General features: G+C 36.7%; 1 protein-coding gene across 2 annotated transcripts in view; it reads left to right on the top strand.

The window, feature by feature from the left end:
• LOC134742439 (speract receptor-like) overlaps nt 1-24,903 on the top strand; it is a 347,982-nt gene that overhangs the window by 288,251 nt on the left and 34,828 nt on the right. For both annotated transcript variants that reach the window (XM_063675589.1, XM_063675588.1), the window contains 6 exons: nt 2,973-3,088; nt 14,515-14,622; nt 15,059-15,199; nt 19,913-20,105; nt 20,187-20,264; nt 23,332-23,570. In XM_063675589.1, coding sequence (XP_063531659.1) covers nt 2,984-3,088; nt 14,515-14,622; nt 15,059-15,199; nt 19,913-20,105; nt 20,187-20,264; nt 23,332-23,570 — 864 coding nt within the window. In that variant the 5' untranslated portion in view covers nt 2,973-2,983. The remainder of the gene's footprint in view (nt 1-2,972; nt 3,089-14,514; nt 14,623-15,058; nt 15,200-19,912; nt 20,106-20,186; nt 20,265-23,331; nt 23,571-24,903) is intronic.

The following is a 24,903-nucleotide window of genomic DNA, read 5'->3' as shown; positions in this document are numbered from 1 at the left end:
AAACTATTTTACGCAAATTATCATTTAGCAAAATTTCATTTCGCAAGTTTTCATAATCCAACCTAACCTAACCCAACCTAGTACGTCATTTTCATTTCGCAAGTATGGGGTTGGGAAATGAAATGGTTGCGAAGTAAAAAACTTGCTAAAATTTCATTTGGGAAATGAAACTGATGCCATAAGTTTGTTGGGAAGTGAAATTTGGCGAAAAATATTTTGGCTAAACGGCGGTATCCCTCAATTTGGACTTCTGACTCGGTGAGCGACCATGTTTGGACACCGTAGGTTAGGACAGGCAGAATACACATTCTGTAGTTGCCGGCAGTGATTGCTGCCATGGTGAGGCAAGCAAGACACGGCGTGGCAGGCGACGCTCTCCTTCTGCGAGGAAGTGGTGGCGCAGAAAGAGAAAAATGAGCGCGAACGGGAGATTGCGGCGGAAGCAGACTCCACTCGCCGTCGAAGAGTAGGGAGGAGGCGCGCTGCGCACGACCGAAATCTCCCACCCTAAATAAGTGTAGCGGGCGGCGGAGATGGAGGGTTTCCGTCGCTCCAAGCTGATCCCCTCGAGCGGGAAGCGCGTGGAAGCTCAGCAAAGCGCGTTTCTGCTAGGTCAGCCCGGGGGGGAAGTGTGAGATTTCTCCCCCCTTTATTGTTCTAGTCATTACTAGTCAGCTGCTGGTGGGTCCGCGGAGAATACGCAAGTGGACCCGTGTTCCCACCTAAAGCCAGCGAAGCATACACCCGTCGAGTCCTGCATAACCCGGGCTCCCTCTACAAGCCCGGGTATGCGTAAAAGCATTTTCTGACGAAAAAAAAAAAAAAGGCAGAATACACATGTCAACGAGTTTACGCTTTAGTGACATTGGAAGGTCCCCCTTCATTAGCTCCTTCATGGACCTACTGGTTCTGGTAAGAGCTATACTGCTCTTCTAGGCATTTTGAACACGGCGCTCAACTTCCTTGTCTTGCCTGTCGCTGAAAGAGACTAACTGGCCCAAGTATATATACTCGTTGACATATTGTATAATCTGCCCGTCTACCTCAACCCTACGTTTCGTGCTGCTATTAGTCATCACCTACTCACTCACTCTACCACTGTCACTGTTATTAGACCTGGAAAATTTTATATTATTTGTACGGGGTCCCTTTGTTTGACATAATTATTGAAAGTCATAATGTAATGATTGTCAGATTATTATTAGTCATAATTCTGAAACCGTTAACTTTTCAGGATTTTCGTATATATATATATATATATACTTCTAAAAGAACACTATTTAAAATCTCTTTCTTAGTCTTGGTCCTTTCACTTACACATATATATTTTTCTTTTTGTTCACGCTACCTGGTCGTTATTCTTCTCTTGCTTGAATTCTCATTATGTATTTATGTATTTTGTGTAGGTTTATGTAGTGTATTATTGTTGCTTAAATAATATATGTAGTTTATGTAGATTATTTTTCATTGTTTGTTATTTATACGTAGGTATTTGATTTGTAAACTTTACACCTTTGTTATTTTGCACTGCCCATTAACTTATTTCTAGCCACTGAATCGCTATCTGAAGGTTGTCTGGAAGAGATCGCTTTTTAGCGATAAGTCCGCCTGTTGTTACCTACTCACTTATGTCCTGTCATTGTTTGTAACATGTATTTTTCTTTGTAGTGCACAATAAAGTATTTTATTCTTATTATTATTATTATTATTATATATATTTAATTTGATATATACATATGGATAGGTTTGGTTAGGTTTGTTTTACGGCAATCCTGAAAAGTTACGCGTTTCTGAAAACAAAAAATATGACTAACGAAAATGCGGACAAACAATACATTATGACTTTAAACTTTATGGAAAACAATAGAGACCCTATTTGTACACAAAATTACGAGCACATTAGATTTCCATGTGTTAGCAACACTTGCAATCTTTTTAAATAAAACCAATGAAATGTGGGTAAGAATTGATTTTTAATAAAAATAACAGGCGGGTATTCTGAAGAGTCAAGATGATCGAGTCGAAGCTTCCGGTTCGAACGCCATCTTGATAGTAGCCTCGTGATGTGATTAATTCCTTTGTTTTTTGCTTATTAATATTGTTTAGTGTAATATCGATAGCTTTATTATACAGTAATCTAATTTGATAGTGTGCAGTGAATGGAGAATTAATCTCAAAGCGTGTTTAACCACCATTTTGGAGTCAACGGCCGGTAGTCCACGTGCTTCTCGTAAAATCCAGCTATCGGTTTTACGAGAACAACAATAACTACCGAACAACGTCTTGCTCTAAGAGCATTTGGTATTTCTACCTCTAACCGTGTCTGGCTAGAGCCCTAGAGGCCCATAATTTTATTTACCGTACACTGGCTGAAGAAAATCAAGAAATATTAATTCGATCCCACGTGGATCCCACTTTGACGTTGGCGAAATCATCGACAGTATCGATGGAGCCATACTACCTACTTGAAGATTGATGAAGATGGTAACGGCTGGTTCTTTGTTAAAAAAAGGATAAGTATTGGATTAATTGGAGAAGCAAGAAATATATTGGTTTACAAATCGAATGCTGTATTGTATTTCCAGAGGCTGATGAAGTGATGTCCTTTAATATTAAGGTGGATGAGCTTTCTGTAAGATGACGAAGCCTGTGCTGTGGATCTGAAAAGGCTGATGAAGTGATGACCTCTACATGGGAAAATAAAATTTACAAGTGTTTTTTTTTTAATTCAAAAACAAAAACACTTGTGAATTGTATTTTCCCACGACAAACCACCTACGACAAACATGACACCAAACAATACAAATACCTACAATACAAAATTATGACTAACCAACAAATGTCTTCCCTGACAGCCACAAAATGGTTCCATTAAAACTCCTATTTAAAAAAAAGCGGGTACGATGGTTTAAAAAAAAACGATTTTGTGTGCCAGATCCTTTTTTTTTAAATTAATGTTTCTTTTTTAACAGGTGCAATTTCAATGGCAGTTGATGAAGTGAACGAAAAGCTTCTCGGCCCAATGAATCACTCGTTACGGTTCGAAGTCGCAGAAACGTACGGTGACGAAGAAATTTCCATCAAGCAGGTAAACTTTCCTAAACAAGCAAAAACTTACACGCATTGAATACGGAATGTTTTTCAGATGATAGAATATACTGATTTTAAATTTTAGTAGGTAGTAAGAAACTATATTTATTAATGAAATCGTAAAGAATCGAACCGTTTTATAGAATATTTTTTTATTTAATATATGCCCGGTGGTGGTGATACGATTACCTACGGATTTTAATTTTTCAAACATCAAACTTCAAACATTTATTCAGCAAATAGGCCACAGGGGCACTTTTACATGTCAATTTTTACAAGCAATACAAAACCAAAATTTACAAAAAACAATTTGTAAAAGTCTTTTACCTAAAATTCAAGCTAATTTAGACCCTTAATATGGCAGTGTCCAAAATACTGTACGGTCAGCTGCAGAGACGAAATTTGTATGCAGGGGTGGTACCTTTTCTCTGCAGCTGATTGTACAAAATCAGTGACCCTCTTTCTGTATTTTTTATTTCTTAACCAGAATCATTGATACTATTGAGCGCCGGGGAGGTTTGAACTCACGACCTTCGTGTTTTCTACCAAACTAATCTGCGAAATACTTATCCTATATTAGGTATTATTATGTAAGAAAGAAAGAAAAAAAGAAAGAAAGAAAAGACAGGTAGGTACAGGCATAAGCTATAGGTAGATTAGGTAGGTAGGACTAAGGTAGGTGTAGGTACTTCTATCACCCAATATCTGAAATCTATAACCGTTTCTTGGGAATAAAGACTTAGAAAATAATAATTTGAAATCTGAAAGCATTTTATGCTAAGAACCACAGTAAAATTTAAAGTAATAAAAATGTTACTTGGCCGAACTTTTCTACTTGTACTGTAAACATTGAGTTGGGAATCATTGGTTATTTGATTGTTGACCTGATCATAGGTCAACAAAACATACCAAGCTATGATAACAGCGGGTACTATTATTTATCATATTAGGTTGTTATGCTGTTTTGTCTGGGAAATGAATTAATTACAACTATCTGCCTAGTTAAGTAGGACAAAATAGACAATATATATAGTATCGTAATTAAATAAACGAGACCTATATAACCGATTTATTGCCACTATAATTGAGATAAGATATATTACGAGTATTTCGGTGGTAAGATAATAAACGCTATAGTTTTATTTGCCGTTGACCATTTTGCCGTAACATGACAATGAAAATTATAGGTATGTGTTTGCTCTCAATTTCTATTTTCAAATTAGAATACTATTCATAATTCAGATAACAACAGGAGTTAATTATGACTAGACAAGACAAACGTATATATGCACCATGGCCCGGATACGATAGCCGCGTTCTTATTGTTTACGGCTCATCGTAACACTAATATTCACTAAAGAGAACTGAATACAATTTACTTTGCCAATTTCACGAATTTCCATACTAAGTGACCTTGAGTGGTGGTGAGCTGCTCAGCAGCGGCGCCACCATAATGACTATCAATGGGTTATATGGTGAAATGATGTACCTAAAAGGTACATCATGTACCTATAATGTTTATGGCTGTACCTGTGATAGGAAACGAAATAATGGGCATTGAAAGTGGCGCCACTTTAGGTACATCATTTCACCATATAACCCATTGATATTCATTATAGTGGCGCCGCTGCAGAGCAGCACACGAGTGATGTTCTCAAGTAGGTATATGTGAATGCACAAGTTGTGAATGCTTTATATTATGCTTACAGCGTTAGGGTAGAATGTTCTGTTATTGACAAAACAACATCAACATTACCTAAATTCATTTCTAAAGATTAATCCCTTAACATCCTGGCCACGACATTGCGCGACTGGCTTCGGCTAAGACGAAAACCATAGGTGGGAATGAAAGCTCCGATCGCTGTGTCTCGCTTTAATTTATGGTTGTCACTAGCCTAGCGACAACCATAGGTTAAAGCGAGACAGCGATCGGACCTTCCGCTAGGGCTTGCAATTCGAATATTGGAATATGTCGAATATTCGACCTGTTTTGATATTCGAATATTCGGCCGCTCAGTTTTCAAATATTCGAATATTTTTTATTACTTACTCGAAAAAATCCATTTCATCCGCTATTGTTGCAGTTTCTGTGTGTGTTTGTCGGTTATTTACAGTGAATGAGTGACGTAACATTATTGTTACGTTCAAATAATATTTTTAGTGTATTTCTCTCGATAGGCTTCGTGAAATTACAGCTGCAGCTTACCCAATTTCAAAGTAAACGAAATCAAAAAAGTATGTTTGTTTTTACGGAGCGGCTAATGCTTTTTTTGTAGGACTGTAGGTAGGTACAAGCAAAGTTACGTTAGTTTTAAGTTAAGGGGGTTCACTCATGGTACGATTCATCTTTACAATCCGTCGTTACAGACCGATCAAAACGACGGATTGATAGTGTATGTGAATATCGTTAACGATTTACTTAATCGAAGACGACATCGAAAATCGCAACAAAAAGCCGTGCAATCATAAATATCGTAACGATGAATCGACATTGTATATATGGCTCTTTGCGATCAACGATTTAATATTTGTCTCATTCTTGCTCGGGCGCCGCACGCATTGCATTCCTCGATCGTAACGACCGATTGCTCCATGTATGAGCGCTGCATCCCTCGATCGCGCATCGATAGTAACGACCAATTCCTCCGTATGTTGACTGGCATTTTCGAAACGACTGATCGTCACGATTCTCGTCAGATTGATCGAAGCGATTAGCCGAATCCAGTCGCGCAATGTCGTGGCCAAGACGTAATACTAAACCATTTTTCATATAGAAGCTTGAATTCCTTTTTTACAAATTATATATTTACTAGTCAAAATTTTAGTTAATAACAAGCGATAGCTAATTGAGGCTTAATAGCGCGTTTATGGGCAGGTGGAGGATTTCACCACCTTAACCAAGGAAGCGGTACAATATCTACAAACTGTAAATCTCTGAAGTAGAGTAACACAAAAAGCCATACGAAAAAAAAAATGAATAACCCCATTTAAAAATAACTGGGCATGTAGTATTTAAACCAAAAAGTCTTGTTCTGTTACTCGGGACTGTCGACAGAGGCGTATTTAAAAATTTGGCGCCCCGGGCTATTGGGTCCCTGCCGCCCCCCATGACCCATGAAGCACCCATGAAGTAAACACAAATCATAATTTTTTCTTAGTGCCTTTCTGCAGAGCTTGGAATCGAACCTATAGCCAATTGTGAGCGAGGCCGACAGCCGAGCTCTGCATAAGGGTGCCGGCCTGAAGCGTCCGATTGCGGTGTGCTGCCCTTTGAGGCTGAAGGCCGAATTGCAGAAGAAAGCGCTTAAAGCACTGGTCATGTCTAAGGGAGGCTGAAGGCTACGAATATGATTAAAGTTTTCTGCGGGCCCAAGAGACTTAAAGGGCGAGCTTCAGTGGAGCTGAGCTGGGACAAAAACCTATGTCCAAGTAGACGAGCTCTGCATAGTGCTAAAGTCCCGCCCCGATCGTCCAATTGCGGCGCTCTTCCGTGCAAAACCAAAGGTCAATGTGGGAAAAAATCAATGTTGGGATTGGAACAATGACCAAGTGACACGTGACACCAAAGGCCGAGCTATGCAAGGCCGAAAACCGAGCTGGAGGAGGGGAGAGTTTGGAATTGCCTTGGAGCTTGGAACTAATGTGATCTCGGCTCTCCTGCTACTCGACCTTTGGCGTTCGCTCAAATAAAAGCGAAGGCGCGACTTGCTGGAAATGCTGGAATGCTTCGGGTCTTCTGGAAGGCGCGACTTTTAAGCTTTTCAGGGCTCGCAACCTGACCTTTTAGTCCGCCATTCTTATTATGACCGAAACGTCAGCGAAGGTCTCCATTTTAACTCGGGCATTTTGCTTTTGTATGTCCATGTGTTTTCCTCTACAGGTCGCAAATCTTAACCGATTCTCGTGAAATTTTGTGACCAGATTCTATGATTAAATAGATTTTTTTTGTCGATCCAGTTTTAGGAAATTTTTCAAAATGCGTAAATTGGCATAAAGGACTTGAGCAAAAGCCGATAGGAAAAAGCTTTATGTCCGCGCAATAGGAGCGAAAAAAAAGCAGGCGCCAGCCGATGCGAACCGAGCCGAATGACGACTTTTTCGCTGTTATTGCGCAGACATAAAGCTTTTTGCTATCGGATTTTGGCGATTCCGCGTCGACATACGTGGGGAACCCTTAATCGCCAAAAGCTTCTATATGGCGCTTAAGACCATTGTGAGTTTACTGTGATAACGACTCAACGAACTAAGTATTTTTCTATTTTACATTTTCTAAGCTTATTAATATATATAGTGTACGGTTTCCGGTTGACGTCGGCAACAGCGTCTGGACGCTGTGCGCCACAGAGGTACGGACATCGTACACGATATAGCGGCTGCTGACGCAATGGCCGACACCTAGACGTCGCTCACGGCGTTTATGCCGTCAAGCATGCAGCGCTAAAAAGCATTAAATGGAGCCTAGTAAAGCGACGTCACAGGGCGACATCATGAGAATTCGACGACAATCCGACGTGGGTAAAGAAGGTAGAAGGCAAAGGGGTGCAAACGCACTGTAAAAATTGTAATGTCTACTGGAAGTAGACAACGAATAAGACAAGTAGTTAGTTACTTAGTTTAAATTAAATTATGTCTAGTACCACTATAGTACCAGTAACACCACAAAAAAAAAATTCGGGCGCCACACTGAGGCACCCAAAACTGAAAGCAACTGAAAGGCAGCGGTGGCCTGCGCCGCCCCCCCCGCAGCCTGCCGCCCCGGGCCATGGCCCCCTTGGCCCTAGGGTAAATACGCCCCTGACTGTCGACACTGATGTCGGTATGTAAGCGTGCCCTTAGGGATTAGTTGCCTCTCATAATATTACCGAGGTATTTTACTATGACTGTGATGTATAGACATAAAAAACGTAATAAATCTGCCCTTTAGTAAGTTCGAGAATATTTCAATGTTCTCGTGTCATGACCTCGCCACGCCGTTGATGTGGGTGCCAAAATGTGAACACATACCTACATATTGCGAAATAGTTTCAATGCTTAGGTTTAAGTAAGTATAACAATGATGAGTATTTTGCTGCCGAATTTTGGTCGCTACTGGCGATGGCGTATTAGTGAGTAGTAATAGGTACGCGGCGTGTTAATTCGTCCGGGATTTTCTATCTTTTAAAATAACAAATGAGACATCTCACTTAACAATTAAATAACCTCCTGACATTACTGATATTTTAATTGATTTTATTAAGACACCTACATGTACCACTTTTAAATAAGCTGTTTATACCTATACATGTTCCTACAATAATATCAACTTACAATATGTAGGGTCCTAAAATTTTGGCGGTTTTTTCTTTAGTTCAAGGATACGCAACCTACTAAAAAATTACGAGCTATTCATAACTAGCTATAAACATATAAGTACTTAGTATGATCTTGTGACATGGTTGGTCACCTCACTAATTTAATTATAATATCAGAAGCGCTTGCTCGCTGTTGCACTCCAGAAATAATTCTATGCAGCGTAATTCAGAATCGCGATGACCTAGGCCTAGTAATCCAGATATCAGTATATAAGACCTAAGTCTATTATATATAGGTATTTAATGTTTCGATATCGAGAGGCAATGCGCGTCCGGCCCGCTGAATGGCTTCGCTTCGCTCATTAGTTTAATTCAGTTTGCGTGGCTGCGATCTTTTACCCACCGCATTAACAATTTTAATAACATGAAGCATTCTGATTCGCTCGAGAAACTCCTTTGAGTATAAGATAAGATAAGATATCTTTATTTCATTATAAAATACACTCAATCCATTATAAACCCAAATTTAATGTAACAGCTTGAAGTAACATTTTTGGGACTGGGTACTTGGTGTTGCATTATATTAATACAGGGTGGCTAAAAATAAGTGCATTCCCGTTGCCAGGGAGTATTTGGGATTATACTGAGCAACTTTTACTATGAGACCAACCACGAAATCGTGAAAAAATAAATTTACCCTCCCATAAAAAATGGACCAGCCAAAATGTATGAAACAGCCAAATATTTTTTCGCGATTTCGAGGTTGGTCCCATAGTAAAAGTTGCTCAGTAGGTATAATTCCAAAACCTCCCTGGCAACGGGAATGCACTTATCTTAGCCACAGTGTAGGTAAAGTTTACTTTTGTTTTAGCGTGAGCGTGACTACATGCTTGCCACTAGATGCTTGGTTTAATACCCATCATTAAATTACCTGAAATAATTAGGCATCTCCATTATGATAGTGACTGACCTAAGTAAGTTGAGTTACTTACCTTCTATCATATTGTTTTAAATGCAAGCTGTGTGTCTATAATAGAGTAAATAGGTACGGCGATCTTCTAAACTATGAGAACAATTTTAATTAAACTTTTGCAGTCGTATTTCCTTTTCCCGGAGACTTTTATATGCTACATTACATAGATACCAACGATATTGCCGCGTGCTCACTTAAACTATGTATTAAAAAGCACTGGAAATGGACTTCGTAATAGTAAAACTTTTGCCTCCAGCATCTCTACTAAGCTTAGGTAAGTATAGAAATAGAAAGATAATAGCAGGTTCAATGCAAGTTCAATTTTAGTGTCGGATTCGTCTGCCCCTTTTATTTTTGTTTCATTTGGTTTCTTATATGGTTGTCAGATATATGACCAATAAGTAATACATTGTCAAAAATAATGAATGAATTTATTATTTTTATATATACAACTCAGAAACCTTGGACACTGCCGCAATTTAAACTACCAAGTAGGGTAAGGCGGGGTAATTACGAACACCTAAGAGAGTTTTGAAATAAATCAAAAAATAGTATTTGTAGGTTAACTGTAATAGCTTTTTCTGAAAGGTAAATTATCGTACTTTAAATTACTACAATCAACTACTACTACATTTATTTAACTTTATTTAATCAACTTTTATAACAAAAACAAAACCTCTTAAGTATCGCCACTTGCCCCATCCCACTAACCCAGGGTTAAACGGCTAAACCCCGAGTTACCATGGTTACCAGTACAATTTGACATTGGGTTAACGGTTTAATGGGTTAACCCCGGGTTAGTGGGGTGTTACAAGTGGCGCTTAGTGCCCGTGTTTATCCGACACTGGTCGGGCAATCCAGAACAATCGTTCACAATTGTCTCAGACTAGCCTAGAAATTAGATCATGTGCGACAGATTAGTCAGGTCAGGAATAAACTTAAATTTTAAAAACGTATATACATACTGCCCGGCAATAATCACAACGTTAGCCAAGTGAAGACGATTGCCCGTTTATGGGTCCATTTTAAATAAACGTAAAATGGAGGATTACTTTTTTTAAATGGAGAATTAAAGTCAAATGGAGAATTACTTTTAATTTTAATTAACAAGTTACAGAGCCGATGTTTGTTCTATATGGGGTAATTTTACTTGAAGGATATTCTTTTATTTTTAAAAAGAGACAATACTGCATTTTAAGATTTTTCATCTTTTTTTCAATTCATCGTTTGTCTATAGGAGGGCTATCTACACTCATACGCGAATCACGGCGCGAAGCCGCGAACGCGAGTGTGAAGTCTAGTTCGCTAATCAGCGAAATCGATTCCACACTCGCGTTCGCGGCTTCGCGCCGCGTAGTCTGGAGCGGGCTTACAAAAATTCTTGAGTGGGTACAGTCACGTGCAATAATAAATGTTACTCTTCGAAGGCCGCAAAAATATGTGATAATACGCTCTTATGGCTCTACAAATAAGATCGTGTCAGATATTTTCACGGCCTTCGAATCAACACTCGCAAGAAAAACCATCTATCCTCTCTTGTTGCACAAATAACTATTGTACGACAGACGAGTGTAAGACCTACAATGTACTGTTTCTTGGAGAAATGCTATCATTAACATGAAATGTATCGACTATTAGTAGAATAAAATAGCGAATATTATTTTTTTTTAATTTTTTGTCGGTTTGATTCCCGGGAGAGACAAGTGAATATAAAAAAACTTTGAATGCAGTTATGTTTATTTTTTAATAAAAAAAGTTTCCTTTAAAGTAAAATGAGCTAACTTACGGTTTTAAGGCACTTTCCCTCCAGGGCCTATATTTTTTTCCCACACTGTACCTTTACCTTTTTGACTATCGATGAATTTTTACAAAATTGCTTTGTTCCAAGATTATTAATTTATTGCCAAATTATCAAATTACTTTTTCCCCTCACTAGCTCAGAAAGCCGTCTTTTATCCTTTAAAACAAGCGGGGAAAAACGAATTTTATCCACTAGTGGGGAAAGTAATTTGACCTTGGATGGAGCGTGTTTAAGTAGCTTGACAGATAACCAAACGTAAAACGCTCATAATAATGGTTCGTTCGATATTAATTATCATTAAATAAATGGTTTGAGAATCTAATAAAAAATACCAGATTTAGCTTTATTTAATGATTTTAAGTCATAAACCTTAAAATTCCATAATAAATGTTTGTTTTTTAATAATTATGTTAAATATAATTCTGAACGGTCAAGTTAAGTCGATGCAATTTCAAAACGCATCATTGACATTTCATACGAGGTCAGAAATGTCAACATTGTCAACAAAAATTTTACTTAAAAACTTCTCACGTAAAAGTACAGAATTTCCAGAGTTTTTTGTTATAATATCGTAAAAAAATTAGTGATTCCAGTTGATGAAGATGATCTAACGCCTATGGATGTTGCACTTTCCTCGCTATAGTGAGGGGAAAAGTTTTGTGTTACACACGGGTGCAAATGTATTTTACTTCTCGTGTGTTAAAACACTCGCGGGTAAAATACAACTTTGCACCCTTGTATAACAAATAACTATTACGTTACTTTAATATTTAAATGATTATTGTGATATTATTAGAAAAAAAAGGTTTTTTATTTTAACTACTTATGGTATTATTGCTAGGTTGAAATTAAAAATATATATTTTAATATAGTTATTTCTCCAGTATAATTGAATAAAAGAATCGTATATTATACAATACATAGTAAAAACTTAATCCAACGTAAATCTCTACTCCTATAAAAACCCAGTGCTCTCAAAACTACTATATATTTAAGCTAGACTTGACGCAGATTTGTGATTGTATTCATAGATTATTACCTATAAAGGATTAAGCTTGATTTGGAATGAATAAAACATAGGTACAACAGTATATCTTCTACATACCAAAGATAGGGTAATGTTCTGCATAAATTCATTGAATAAACCAAAACCAATTACGGTGGACAAGTAGTCTCAATACCAATCCTCAGTGATGTAAATGAAAAGCTTGTATTGTTTTAGTATATTCGCGAAGCGCTGGTGGCCTAGCGGTAAGGGCGTGCGACTTTCAACCCGGAAGTCGCGGGTTCAAACCTCGACTCGTACCAATGAGTTTTTCGGAACTTATGTACGAAATATCATTAGATATTTACCAGTCGCTTTTCGTAAACATCGTGAGGAAACCGGACTAATCCCGATGAGGCCTAGTTTACCCTCTGGGTTGGAAGTTGGAAAAACTAGTACCTACGCCAATTCCTGGGATTAGTTGCCAAACGGACCCCAAGCTCCCATGAGCCGTGGCAAAATGCCGGGACAACGCGAGGAAGATGTTGTACTGTTTTAGTTTGAATAGATGCTTTGAACATTTTAGACTTTTGATTGTTTATTCTTGACTAATCAACTAACGCAATACGAATTGATATTTAATAAATGCAAGAGGCCAATATTATTCGTGTCACAAATAGTCACAATTAATACACCATACCTAAGCGTGTGCGAGAATCACTCCTCACATCTACTGCCGGTCTCCAAATAACCTACACAAATCTACTGTTATTATTAAGTTCTAGTTAAATCCGGGTTATTTTACTATTAGTATACACCGTAGGCTCGAGTAAACCGAAATATTTAAAGTAGACAGAAGAAGAGTACATATTTTGAAAGTGTATTCTTGACCGCATTTAGAGACTAAAATGTCATACAGTTTTCTGAAATCGGTCTTGTTTAAGAGATAATGACAATTCATGTGAAAATTTGTTTTTGTAATAACTCACTGAAAACACCTTTTTGGCTGCGACGCTGCCACTATGTGACTTGGTCTAGAGTAGACATACCTACTGAGACTACTGACAGACATTAAAATTTTAAAGGAAACTGGCAATAATGTATCTGTAAATTTAAAAAAAAACTTGTAATGTCATATAACATTGTTGGTCCTTTATGACCCCATGCAGGAATGCGTGGTAATCGGTCGGGTTACTCGAGATAATTATTTTCGTTTTTATAATTGTAGTATTATGAGATGCACCTACTCAACTGTCTTATTCATATTATAATTATAAAGTAACACATATAAATATATTGTGTCGGTAATTAAAAATGACACAAATTTAAAAATTTCAATGAACAAAAAGTTCTAGTGATAAATTTTCTGCTTCGTTTATTAGAAACTTCTCGCAATAATGTTTATTCATTTGTCGCGTCGTGTCGTAGTTCCGTGTCGCTTGCTGCCCACTGAGAACTTCAAGCCTGGCTCTATGTTCCTATTGCTTATCGAGTGCGGACGAACTTTTGATTTAGCTTAGCCATAGCCATTGTAACTTGGTCTTCAAAATTAGTAAGTCTTATGTGTGTAATTGAAGATGCTCTTATAGTGGCTGTTTTCGAGCGAGTACTCGCTTCCGCTTGAGAAGTGGATGGAATACACGGTCTGATGTTGATAGCTACTTAGCTACCCGTTGTGCCGAAAGGGTAACTGACAGAAAACAAATTGTACTTACTTAATGGCTTAAAAGGAAAGCAAACAACGAACTTCTAACGAAATGGTCGAGCTCGTTATATCATATAACGCCATTAATTCCGACGCACTTTTATTTAAAATTAGGAAAAAATTAACTAGAAGTAAAATACAACATTTCAAATATATTTTTGTTTATATTTTTACCCTCAGTTTATGGCGTTAAATTTGTTAATAGCTATTTCTCTGTTCATGGTTGAAGTGGTTTCAATAAAAAAATTATGCAAAAAAATTATAATAACTATACGCGAAATCCCCAATATAATAATGTTGGTTGCTACTATACAGATGATAAAGATTATAACTCGTAAACTAGACAACCATAAAATAAGTTTTACAGCGCTTCAGCTAAGTTTACTGCCACAAAAGCGCCTCGTAGTCTTTTCAACAGAAGTTAAACCTGCCGGACTATCGGCAGATGCCTCTAGCCAGGGCCATAAATCTCTACCGTGCCCTCTTTTGATGTTACGTACACGTACTAAAAGCAACACTCTTAACTGACTATTGTTGGACCTTATTTGTTTGCAATAAGGTTTACGTATCATTAGTTGTTAAATGTGGACGTTGGTGATACAGGCTATAACCGTTATATTGCTGAAGGATGTGGAGTATTTGCGCTTCATTTGTGTCTCCTTGATTAAGGTGGCGGCGCTGTGGGCAAGAAACGTTTCTGCGTTCATCGGGCCACAGGAGACCTGCGTTCATGAAGGGCGGATGGCTGCTGCATTTAATTTGCCTATGATTAGTTATGTGAGTGTACCTACATTAATTGGTTAATTTAATTATATTAATTAGTTAATTTTATTATATTTACGTATCATATTGGATACCTACCTATTTTTAAGGCGCGTTGTTTCCCTGTTAACTGAAGAATTTTGAATGACCGTTGGACGTTAAAAAAGTAGATAAATTTTTTATGCTAAGAAAAAATAACTTCAGTACTGATTTCTATTTTCTATTGTTAAACAGCCATCTAAAACTGTAACGAGACTAGCCGACATTTGTATTTTTTCAAAATTAAACATAGTTTTATTCATGAAATCTTACTATTACTGCTAGTATAGGTAATGTTGGTGTAAACTCGATTAGTTTTGTATTCGTATCGTAAATATTGATTTCGGCATATATTTAATAATATATAGGTATATTTTAATATTACAAATATAATAATCTTATATATTGACAGTACTGCCGCGACGTGACCCTGCCTTGCTCCAACAAGCCAAACAACATGCAAGGGTACTCCACATTCGTTCGTACGCGGCCCTCTGACACCAGCATATCAAGGGCTGTCGTTGACGTTTTGACGCATTTCAACTTTATGCATGTGAGTACTCTACCTTTTCTTCATTAAAGGCATTTTTACAGTCCGTAAACCAAACAGGAATAAAGATGAAATACATACCCTTAAAATGTCTGTTGTATTTACAAAACTTATCCAGGCCATAATTGTTTAAAAATATATATATATATTTACAAAACTTACTAAGTTTGTAACTGTGGTGTGGTTCTTGTCAGCATAGTAGCTCTCCTGACGTTAATTACACTTCAAGTTCGAGTTTCAAGCAAGACAGAAAACTTGGCTGAACATGCTGCCGCGTGTCTAGATCATAAGTGACATGTGTCACTTTATGCTTTTTTAGCGCCACTTGGTTACCAGTACAATTTGACACTGAGTTAACGGTTTAACCCCTTAACCTTAACCCCCCTTATGCAATGATGATGGTGCAAGTGGGCCATTGTTTTTTAAATTATTGAAAACAAGAAATACAAATACCAAACTATATTTATAAACTATATTTTTTGGTATGATCTAACCATTTTACACCTAAATAATATTCAGGGGTGCTATTCTCATAATTTTGTTGACTTCACTATTAACTTTGGTAGGTGTGTAGGATTTCGTCCACTTATGTATAGGAGATGTCAACTTTGAAATGCGGAAAAAATCTTAAAGTATTCTTTTACTTAAATGTTTTATATTTGTTTGTATTGGTCATATTGTCTATTTTAGATTAATGTTACTTGACGTGAAAATATTTTGCAAAAGTAGTGTTATTTTATTTTCCGTCCACGTATGAGCTAGTTTCCGACCGCTGCATTATTGAGTTAAAAATCGATTACCTATATATTTCATTTTTAGTTCTTATGTTATATATAAATCGTTTTTAGTTGGTTTTATAGCTTCTGCCCATGACTTCGACTTCGAATTTTTCTTGATAAATCTAACCTATGTCCTTCCTTCGGACTCAAACTATTTTTATACCAAATTCAACAATCTTTAATAGAAATCGGTCCAGAATCAATTGTACATAATACCATTTTGTTCACACACCGTTGACAAAGGAGTGGACGTAAACGTTTACTAAATGCCTGCAGAAATCATCCCTTAAGGGGGTGAAAGGGGGGTAGAAGTTTGTATGGAAAACCATTAAAACTAATCTTTAGTTGCGGGAAAGGTTGTAGAACAGTTTTTATTCCCGAAATCATCCCGCAAGAGTGTAAGGGGTTCTCTTCTCTTCTCTTGTCTTCTCTTCTCATGGGTAACATTTATGTAGAATCTTTTGTCCGACGTAATTATAATGCTGTTCGTACAGATATTCGAGATATGAGCAAAAATCTGAAAAAATATACCTTCAACCCCCCCTACACCCTAAGCTCACCCCACACCCCCGAGGACTTTTAGTATGTTCATCTGGACACCACAAGGTACAAATATACCAATTTTCAAAACTACACGAATTATTTCCGCAGATTTCTTTAATTTTCTTGGGTTACTAGTACTTCATTCATTCGGAAGACAGGCAGAAATGGAGAGAATTGGAGGAGGCCTACACCCAAAGAGGGGTCCAAATTAAATAAATAGATAGTAAATAGAATACATAAACCTAACACTAACTACTAACTATAAGAAACTTACTAACCAATACGCTAAAACTTCTAATGTAAAATAATTGTAATTTGGAAATAAAAGGCTTTTTATTATTATTTATTTTATTACTAGTACTTCATAAAATTGGTATGTTAGTTCTCGTCCACTAAATAATTTCCTTAAAAACTTCTTAAAACTGATAAATTTTGGTTTTATTATACTTCTAAATATACATACGTGCTAAAAATATTATTTAAAATAGCTAGAACAGTTAATAAACTTACCATGAACATATCCCGCCTAAACTTTTTTTTCTTGGTTTTATAACCTCTGAAAGGCACGGGTGCGAAGCTGCAACTAATATGTTTTTCAACACACTTGCTCGTAACATGCAAGTTATTGAACCGCTTTTAGGCTCATAATCCTAGATATTAAACACACGTACTTTTAATTATATTATAGAACTTGTTATGTCATGAATGATAATCCGACTGACTTAAGAAGGTAACTGATTGCTAATAATATGTACGGACACGAAGACTTCTTAAATTTGTCGAGTAGATTTTACAACACGGACTGGCGGGCGCCGGCGCCCCGGCTACCGCCTGCCGGGGCCCGGCCAGCCCGCCAGCGGCAGGGTCGAGGCGCGGCAGGCAGTATGACAGATTTTAGACTTTTACTAACTGTTTTAACAATTAAAATTTGACTAATATGAAAGTTTCCTTTTTTTCCTCGCAAGTGTGTTGAAAAACGTCATATGAAACGCGTGTGCATCGGTCATTACACATATCGGCTTTCTTATTGCGCGCTCGCTTACAGCTCGCGCGCACAATATCGCCTCCTGTCTGGTGACCAACGTAGCACACTTGTATCACAATGTACTATTATTTTTAATTCGCTACTTGCGAAATATAATTTTTAGGGTTCCGTACCCAAAGGGTAAAAACGGGACCCTATTACTAAGACTCCTCTGTCCGTCTATCTGTCACCAGGCTGTATCACATGAACCGTGATAGCTAGACAGTTGAAATTTTCACAGATGATGTATTTCTGTTGCCGGTACAACAACAAATACTAAAAAGTACGGAACCCTCGGTGGGCGACTCCGACTCGCACTTGTCCGGTTTTTATGTTCTATTGTTTATACATTAAATTCAAATTATACGCAACTCCGTGAAGTGGAAGGAAACTGGCACTGGACGGTATCTGGCATACTCGTACCTACCCTATACATTTGTATCCAATACTCAAAAGATCAATGCAGCGTTTTATCGATGTTTAAAATTAGAACATGCCATCAGGTATCCCTCTGAACTGCTCCTTTTATTGGCGGTCCAATTGGCACAGCAATGACCGGAGCAGATGCGCCAAGTGGTTCCGTGCGTTATGGACCGATCTGCTTCGTGAATGGGAATCTGATTTTCATTGCCATATATATGTATAGAAGATTTATTTAATAACTAGTGGTTCTCTTCCCCTAGATGAGATACATAAATACTTATATATTTCTCTACTAGAAATTTGGGGATAAGTACCTGTTATTCTTTCGATTTCATGTTTCTATCTTCGAATCCGAAACATCTTTACCTATAGGTACCGTCAAACGGGGTGAATAGGGACAGTTATGAACTTTGAGAGAGATTTTAAAGGAATCTTTCCTCGATGGCCACAAATGTTAAGGTTTACTTTTGTCTTATGTTTGAGAATCGATTTATAAAAAAATATTTCTTAATAATTTAGTTTTAATGTCCTTTTTTTGAAAAACAGACCATTTTGATTCATAATGGATCCGGGGTGAATAGGGACGACCAAGGTACGAATAGGGACAAGTGATCAAGGTTGTCAAAAATATAATAAGTTGACAGGTAAGTACCTGGTCTAGGTAGTTTATCGTACTATGATACTTTAAAATGATTAGGTAAATATTATAAGTTAAAAACCGAATAAAACTATGATTAAAAATAAACTTTTAATTATTTGTAGGTAATCATAAAATATATACATATTTATAAAAATACCACACTCAGAATGATTAATCTTAATTGTTATTTTATTATTAAGCGGGGCTTATTATAAACAGTTACTTGATATATTTATATACCTACCTATATCCCATTCAGAAATTCCGCCTGTTTTAAGTTGATGTAAGTAAGTACCTAGTAAGTACTAATCTACCAAAAAAACACTAAACAAATAATAACTAATTTTAAAAACAATTTTTGGCAGCCCTGTCCCTATTGACCCTTCAGCGTCCCTATTCCTACTTATTGCATCCCTATTAACTACCAGAGGCGTCCCGCTCCACCCTTCAGTCGTCCCTATTCCCCCCGTTGCGTCCCTATAAACCCCGTATTTTTTCGAAATTTTCATAGATCTCTATTTTCACACTTTTTGCTAACAAAACAAAGATTATTTATACGTACCATGTAATTAGTAGATACTCAATTAAATGCCAAACCAATGTTTTACTATCAGAAGTGTCACAAACAAGTAAAACCTTTACTTTTAAAGGAAGTTTTGGAGCTCATATCAATCATAATCATATCATCCATTCGTTGACAGACTCAATTTTAAACTGTTACTTTAGCAATATATATCACGACTTTCATGCTTTTCAAGTCTTTCTATTACCAAAAGAATATAATCTACTATTATTTTTAATCGCAAGATACAATTTGTGATGCATATTTTCTTTTAAATTATCAGGTAGGTAAATGTCATTCCCCGGTTCTTGTCCCTATTCCCCCCGCCGTCCCTATTCACCCCATTTGACGGTACTTCTTTAAAATTGTTGTACAGTCGAAGACAAAAATATCGATCCAGACAAATGGCTCAAAAGTATGTGAACACAACTTTATTGTCTAAGGTACACTTATTTTTATTATTTTTATTCTTTAAACCTTGGGAATGTATACCTACCTATATATTTATGCCCTATTTATGCTCTTATTTATGTCCAACGAACAGGTGCGTAGAAATCTAAACCTGAAACCAATGAAAACGTAGGTACGTATGTAAATAAGTATTAAAGTTACTGTATTAATAGTGTTTTTGAAAATAAGTACTTATAAGTTAAACACCCTAAATGAACAAAAAAGGACTAAAGAAAGCAAAAGTTCTGAAACTCGGCACGTTTTCAATTAACTATAATTTCGTACTTTGTTGCAGGTAACCTTTCTTTATTCAAACGCACTGAACAAAGATTTCTCCCGACTCGCACAGGCCATTATCGCTGCTGTTAAGGAGAGGCAAATATCAGTTCGGAAAACTGAAGCATACAGACATTCCTACTACTTCGGCAATAACTATACTCGCAACCCCTTCTTGGAGATCGTTCAGGAAACTTACAAAGACACTAGAAGTTAGTATCCAAAGTTGTTCGCATCTAAAATACCTACAGCTTCCTGGTGCTTCAGTTGACTTAAATTGGACTTTTTCGCAGTTTATGTATTGGTGGGGAATTACCACGACCACGTTGGACTTTTGATGGCTTTGGACGCCATGCAGCTTTTAGACTCTGGTAAGTACCGAGTACTCAAATATATTTGTAAAAATCAATTTGTACAAATTTGATTTGATTTCCACACAAAAAAATTATAGCCTTTGTGACTTTTACAACTCAAATGACACCTCGTGACCAAACCACTAACACCAAAATACTAATTTTGCGGATATAGGGCAACTGAAACCCGATAAGTCGAGATGATTGCTCATTAAAATAAGTACTCCATTACTAGATTTTTTTTAATATAAAGTAAACAAATAATTTATTTTAAATTTTTGAAGCATAGACACTTGCAAAACTATGGAATAAAATCCTATTAATTAAAGGATGTCAACAATATGCAGATTCACCTACTGCGTACAATATGTAATTACATTTTGGTTGTCGTTTAACTATGATAAGTTATTAAGTGACAAATCCCTAAAGAGTCTAAAAAGTAAACATAAAACCACCACTTTACGAGTCTTGCAGTAAATCAGTAACATTAACTTTACGATTACAAGCGTTCAAAGAAAACATCAACGCGAAGAATTTCAAAGCGTTATTGGGAACACGCTGCGCCTAGTGTAGACATGCATTCTTCAACGACAACAAATTCAATTTGTATTTAATAACAGTTAAATTTGTCAGTTGTCTAAAGAGACCTAATACTTGTCATTCTCACGTTGACACGCAGTCGAGTAAACCCATCATATCCGTACAGAACCAATCGTTTGATAAAGCGTTAGCCCTAATGAGCCCGTACAAACTACTTTGTACTCGTAGGTTATATTTTACATACTTACTTAAATTCCAATACGAACTATTTAGGCATACACCCTCTGGGCCTACGCTCGTATTTTCCATAAGCAGGCATTTGTGTAGGATCCCCTTTGTAGCTCGAGTTGCGACGGAACTCGCCTTCGAGGCTTTACGGCCCCATTCATTATCTATAATAGAAAACTACCGGGATCGCTAAGTTGTAAAATTCTCCCGGGAACTACATAAGCTGTTTCATATCAGTGTTTATGCTGCTTTCCCCAGTATCTAGTTTTGCTTTTACATGAAATTTACTGTCCTCCTGAAATTGTTGTATAGTAAAGTGAGCAATTTATGTAGACACTTACAGGAATGTCGGTACATATACATCTAGAAATTGCTGTTTATTATTATTTTCAGACCGTAACCACTGTAACCAGTACCCAAGGTAGTACGTAAAAAATGCAAAATAAAATACCTATATGGTGTTACAGACTTTGATTTTATTTTGAGAGTATTTTTAAGTTTTATTTTGATTCGTTATTTTGAGAGTATTTTTAATTTTTATTTTGATTCGATTTATTTGTCCCATAAATGTTCAACCTACTTAATGTTTGTTAAAGTTACTTTATCAATTTTGATCTATGATCACGAATACACAAATACGAATTTACTTATAGGATATACCATCCGAAATTAAGGATTGGCTTCAATATATGGAAGGACGTAAGATTAACCGCTAAGTACACGTATCAATCGCCAATCTTGAAGGCATCACGGATCATGTAACCCAGATTAGGTATTAGCAAAGATATATATAACTCTAATAGATGGATACAGTCTAAGGAAAAAACGTGCCTCGAAAATCAAGAATATTTGATTCTCGATCAGATGGCGCCTCTACCTTTGGCGTATAGATGGCGTTGAAGGGTTCGTTTGTTATTTAACAATTTTAACGCATATCAGTGAAATAACATGGGTCAAAATAATATAAAAATAATTAATACAAATATTGCAAATAAAAAATCTTTTATCCGTATATAAATTCATTTTTTGATATTTTTAGTTTTAATCGTGTATCGATAGATGGCAGTGAATTTACTGTGGCTACAAAATTTAAAGCCTGACCAGTAATATATGATCATTGTTAAGAGGGCGCTGTTGTTGTGCATGTATAGAGTGACAGTTCACTATAGTATGAAAAAATTAGTTCCAGTGAAATTCCGCAACATGGCGCGTGATCATATATTCCTGGTCAGGCTTTACTATGACAGTACCGCTCCATCCTATTATATAATTATATCCTCTTTAGTATTAGGTATACATTTGCTAATGTAATGCTCAATGACACGTCGCTCGCCTTACCAATTTCTATCCCAACCCAGCTAAACTATATTTACTTAGTTATTATTATTCATTTAGTTTATTTTAATTATATTTTAATGTACCTACTCTTTCTAAAGTTGCTCTGGTTAATCACGCGTAATACATTGGCGCTATTATGAATAAACGCGTTACAAACCATGAAAACACATAGGTACAGTATGCATGCATGCACATACATTAGCCAATATGTACAAGGATTATTTCGATAAAACTTTCCTTTAATTCTAAAAGGGTTTGTCACTTAACCGAGCACGTCACACACATATTCACGTTTAGGGCGAACGTAATAGGAAAATGCATTTCAAAAATTGCAAGTAGGTATAGGTATACATTTATGGATGAAATGCTTGGTTAAATCAAAATGCCCTTTTCTTACCACTTATGAGTTCGCGACAAGCTTTAAGATCTCTTGAAGCGTAGTGGACGTTAGTCTGAGGGACGTGCTCACCATTTTAAATAAATAGAGCAGTTTGCATCTAAAGCTACGGGGTGGTACCTAATGGTAGGTACGTACCGATAAATGTATTCATTGCGCATTCATTCGTTTCTATGCACTAATTAACTTATCATTTATAAAACAAATTATAATTAATAAAATAAAACAATTCTGTCAAGACATAATCGATAGAAAAGCCGGTTTTTTTTGTATTGTGGTGCGGAATTATTGAAATGGTGTTTAAGTATGTTAAATTAGGAAATGATTTACTTTCAGCTTAAGAGTAATTTGAAAATTTACTTATCCTTATGGTAAATTTAACTAGCAATTGTAAAATTGATAGATAATCACTAACTTTTTAGGAGATTTACCGATTTGCTTGTGACGCTGATGCCGCCACTTTCCGATATTGAGTCTCCATGACACATGCTCTCATCAAAATTTGTCGAATCTTCCTTATAATATGAAAACCGCGAATAATTGGCGCTCTTACCTTACACTTATTTAAACATATATCAACAGGTGAATACGCCGCCATCGGCGTGGATGTCGACATGTACACGAAGGAGCGAGCCCGGCAGTACCTCACGGGCCCCGTGAGCAACGAGCATCCTCCTCTTCGCATATTTCGTTCCTTCCTCTCGGTGGCACCCAGCTCACCTTCGCCTGCCTACCCTAAATTCGCGGCCGAAGTTAACAGGAGACTTCAGATGCCACCGTTTAATTTTGCAAATCCACTGATGGGTTTCGGTGGTAAAGTCGTAAGTACAATCATAAAATTTTGTAAAATTATCACTAAAATACATCATCTACTTCCACTACTTCTTTGCCGCCTCTTCTCCTTCTTCTTCGCCTTTTCTGCCTATCCTTTTGCTCTCGCAGAACCAAATTTGACTGCGACTTCGTCCAAATCATAAAATACTGTTAATAAATTCCCGTGCCGATAAAGTTATACATAATAGTACATTACGATACTTATATATCGTACAACGTTTCACAGTACATATGGCCCTTTGAATTTTCGACATAGTTACGTAATGTGCTAATTATCGCACTAGTGCGGTAAAGTAGCCCATATGTACTGTAAAGTAAATTATACACTCTAAATAATAAACACAAACCCACTGTTCAATTTATAGTCTCTCTTTCGTATGTCATATGAAATAAAACAAACTATCATTACAAATTAAATGGTTGCAATACACATGTACTTGTGACTTGAACTGGATGTGATGACCTGATGACTATAAAAATGCAATATGGGGTTTCTTTATTCCTCAGAAAGTTGTATTTTATGAATGCATATAGCAAGTATTAATTGCTACTTTACTGCACGTGTAAAACTTTATATTCTCCAAGATTGCTCGTAAAATGAACAGACAGACTACTGCTCAATTACAAAACGAAACAGTTAAAAATGAAAAAAACTTTTAAAAACCGGCCAAGTGCGAATCGGACTCGCGCACCGAGGGTTCCGTACTTTTTAGTATTTGTTGTATAGCGGCAACAGAAACACATCATCTGTAAAAATTTCAACTGTCTAGCTATCACGGTTCATGAGATACAGCCTGGTGACAGACAGACGGACAGACGGACAGCGGAGTCTTAGTAATAGGGTCTCGTTTTTACCCTTTGGGTACGGAACCGTAAAAATTGTCTCTTCGAGTTGCAAAATACAAAAGTGGACCACTATAAAAGCAATAAACATTATTCATGCCTTCCTTGACAGAAAAATCTTTCTAAAAACTTTATTATTTAACCCGTTTGAGACGATCATGCAAAACAAGATCTCTTAATCGTATATTGCGTGATCGTAAATGTAAAACCAACTCATATTGAGGGCACCGTTGTAAATCGTTATCTGAACATCGGTAAGACAGTATTAGTACAGAATATCATGTTAAACCTTCAATATAAATGCAAGAGAGACAACAATAAATTAGGTAACACCCCAATAAGCTTGTACATATGTGAAAACGAGGACATCATACAGCAAATCGGTTGCTAACATCAATGTAACGACTAGCCTTATACTGCTTATATGAAGACCGGGGGATTAAATATTATCGTACTACTCGTAGATTGTAGGATGGG

This window comes from Cydia strobilella, chromosome 6 (assembly GCF_947568885.1).
Source record: "Cydia strobilella chromosome 6, ilCydStro3.1, whole genome shotgun sequence".
Classification (NCBI taxonomy): Eukaryota; Metazoa; Arthropoda; class Insecta; order Lepidoptera; family Tortricidae; genus Cydia; species Cydia strobilella.
The sequence above is the reverse complement of the archived record's forward strand: the minus strand, read 5'-3'. Positions and strand labels throughout refer to the sequence as shown.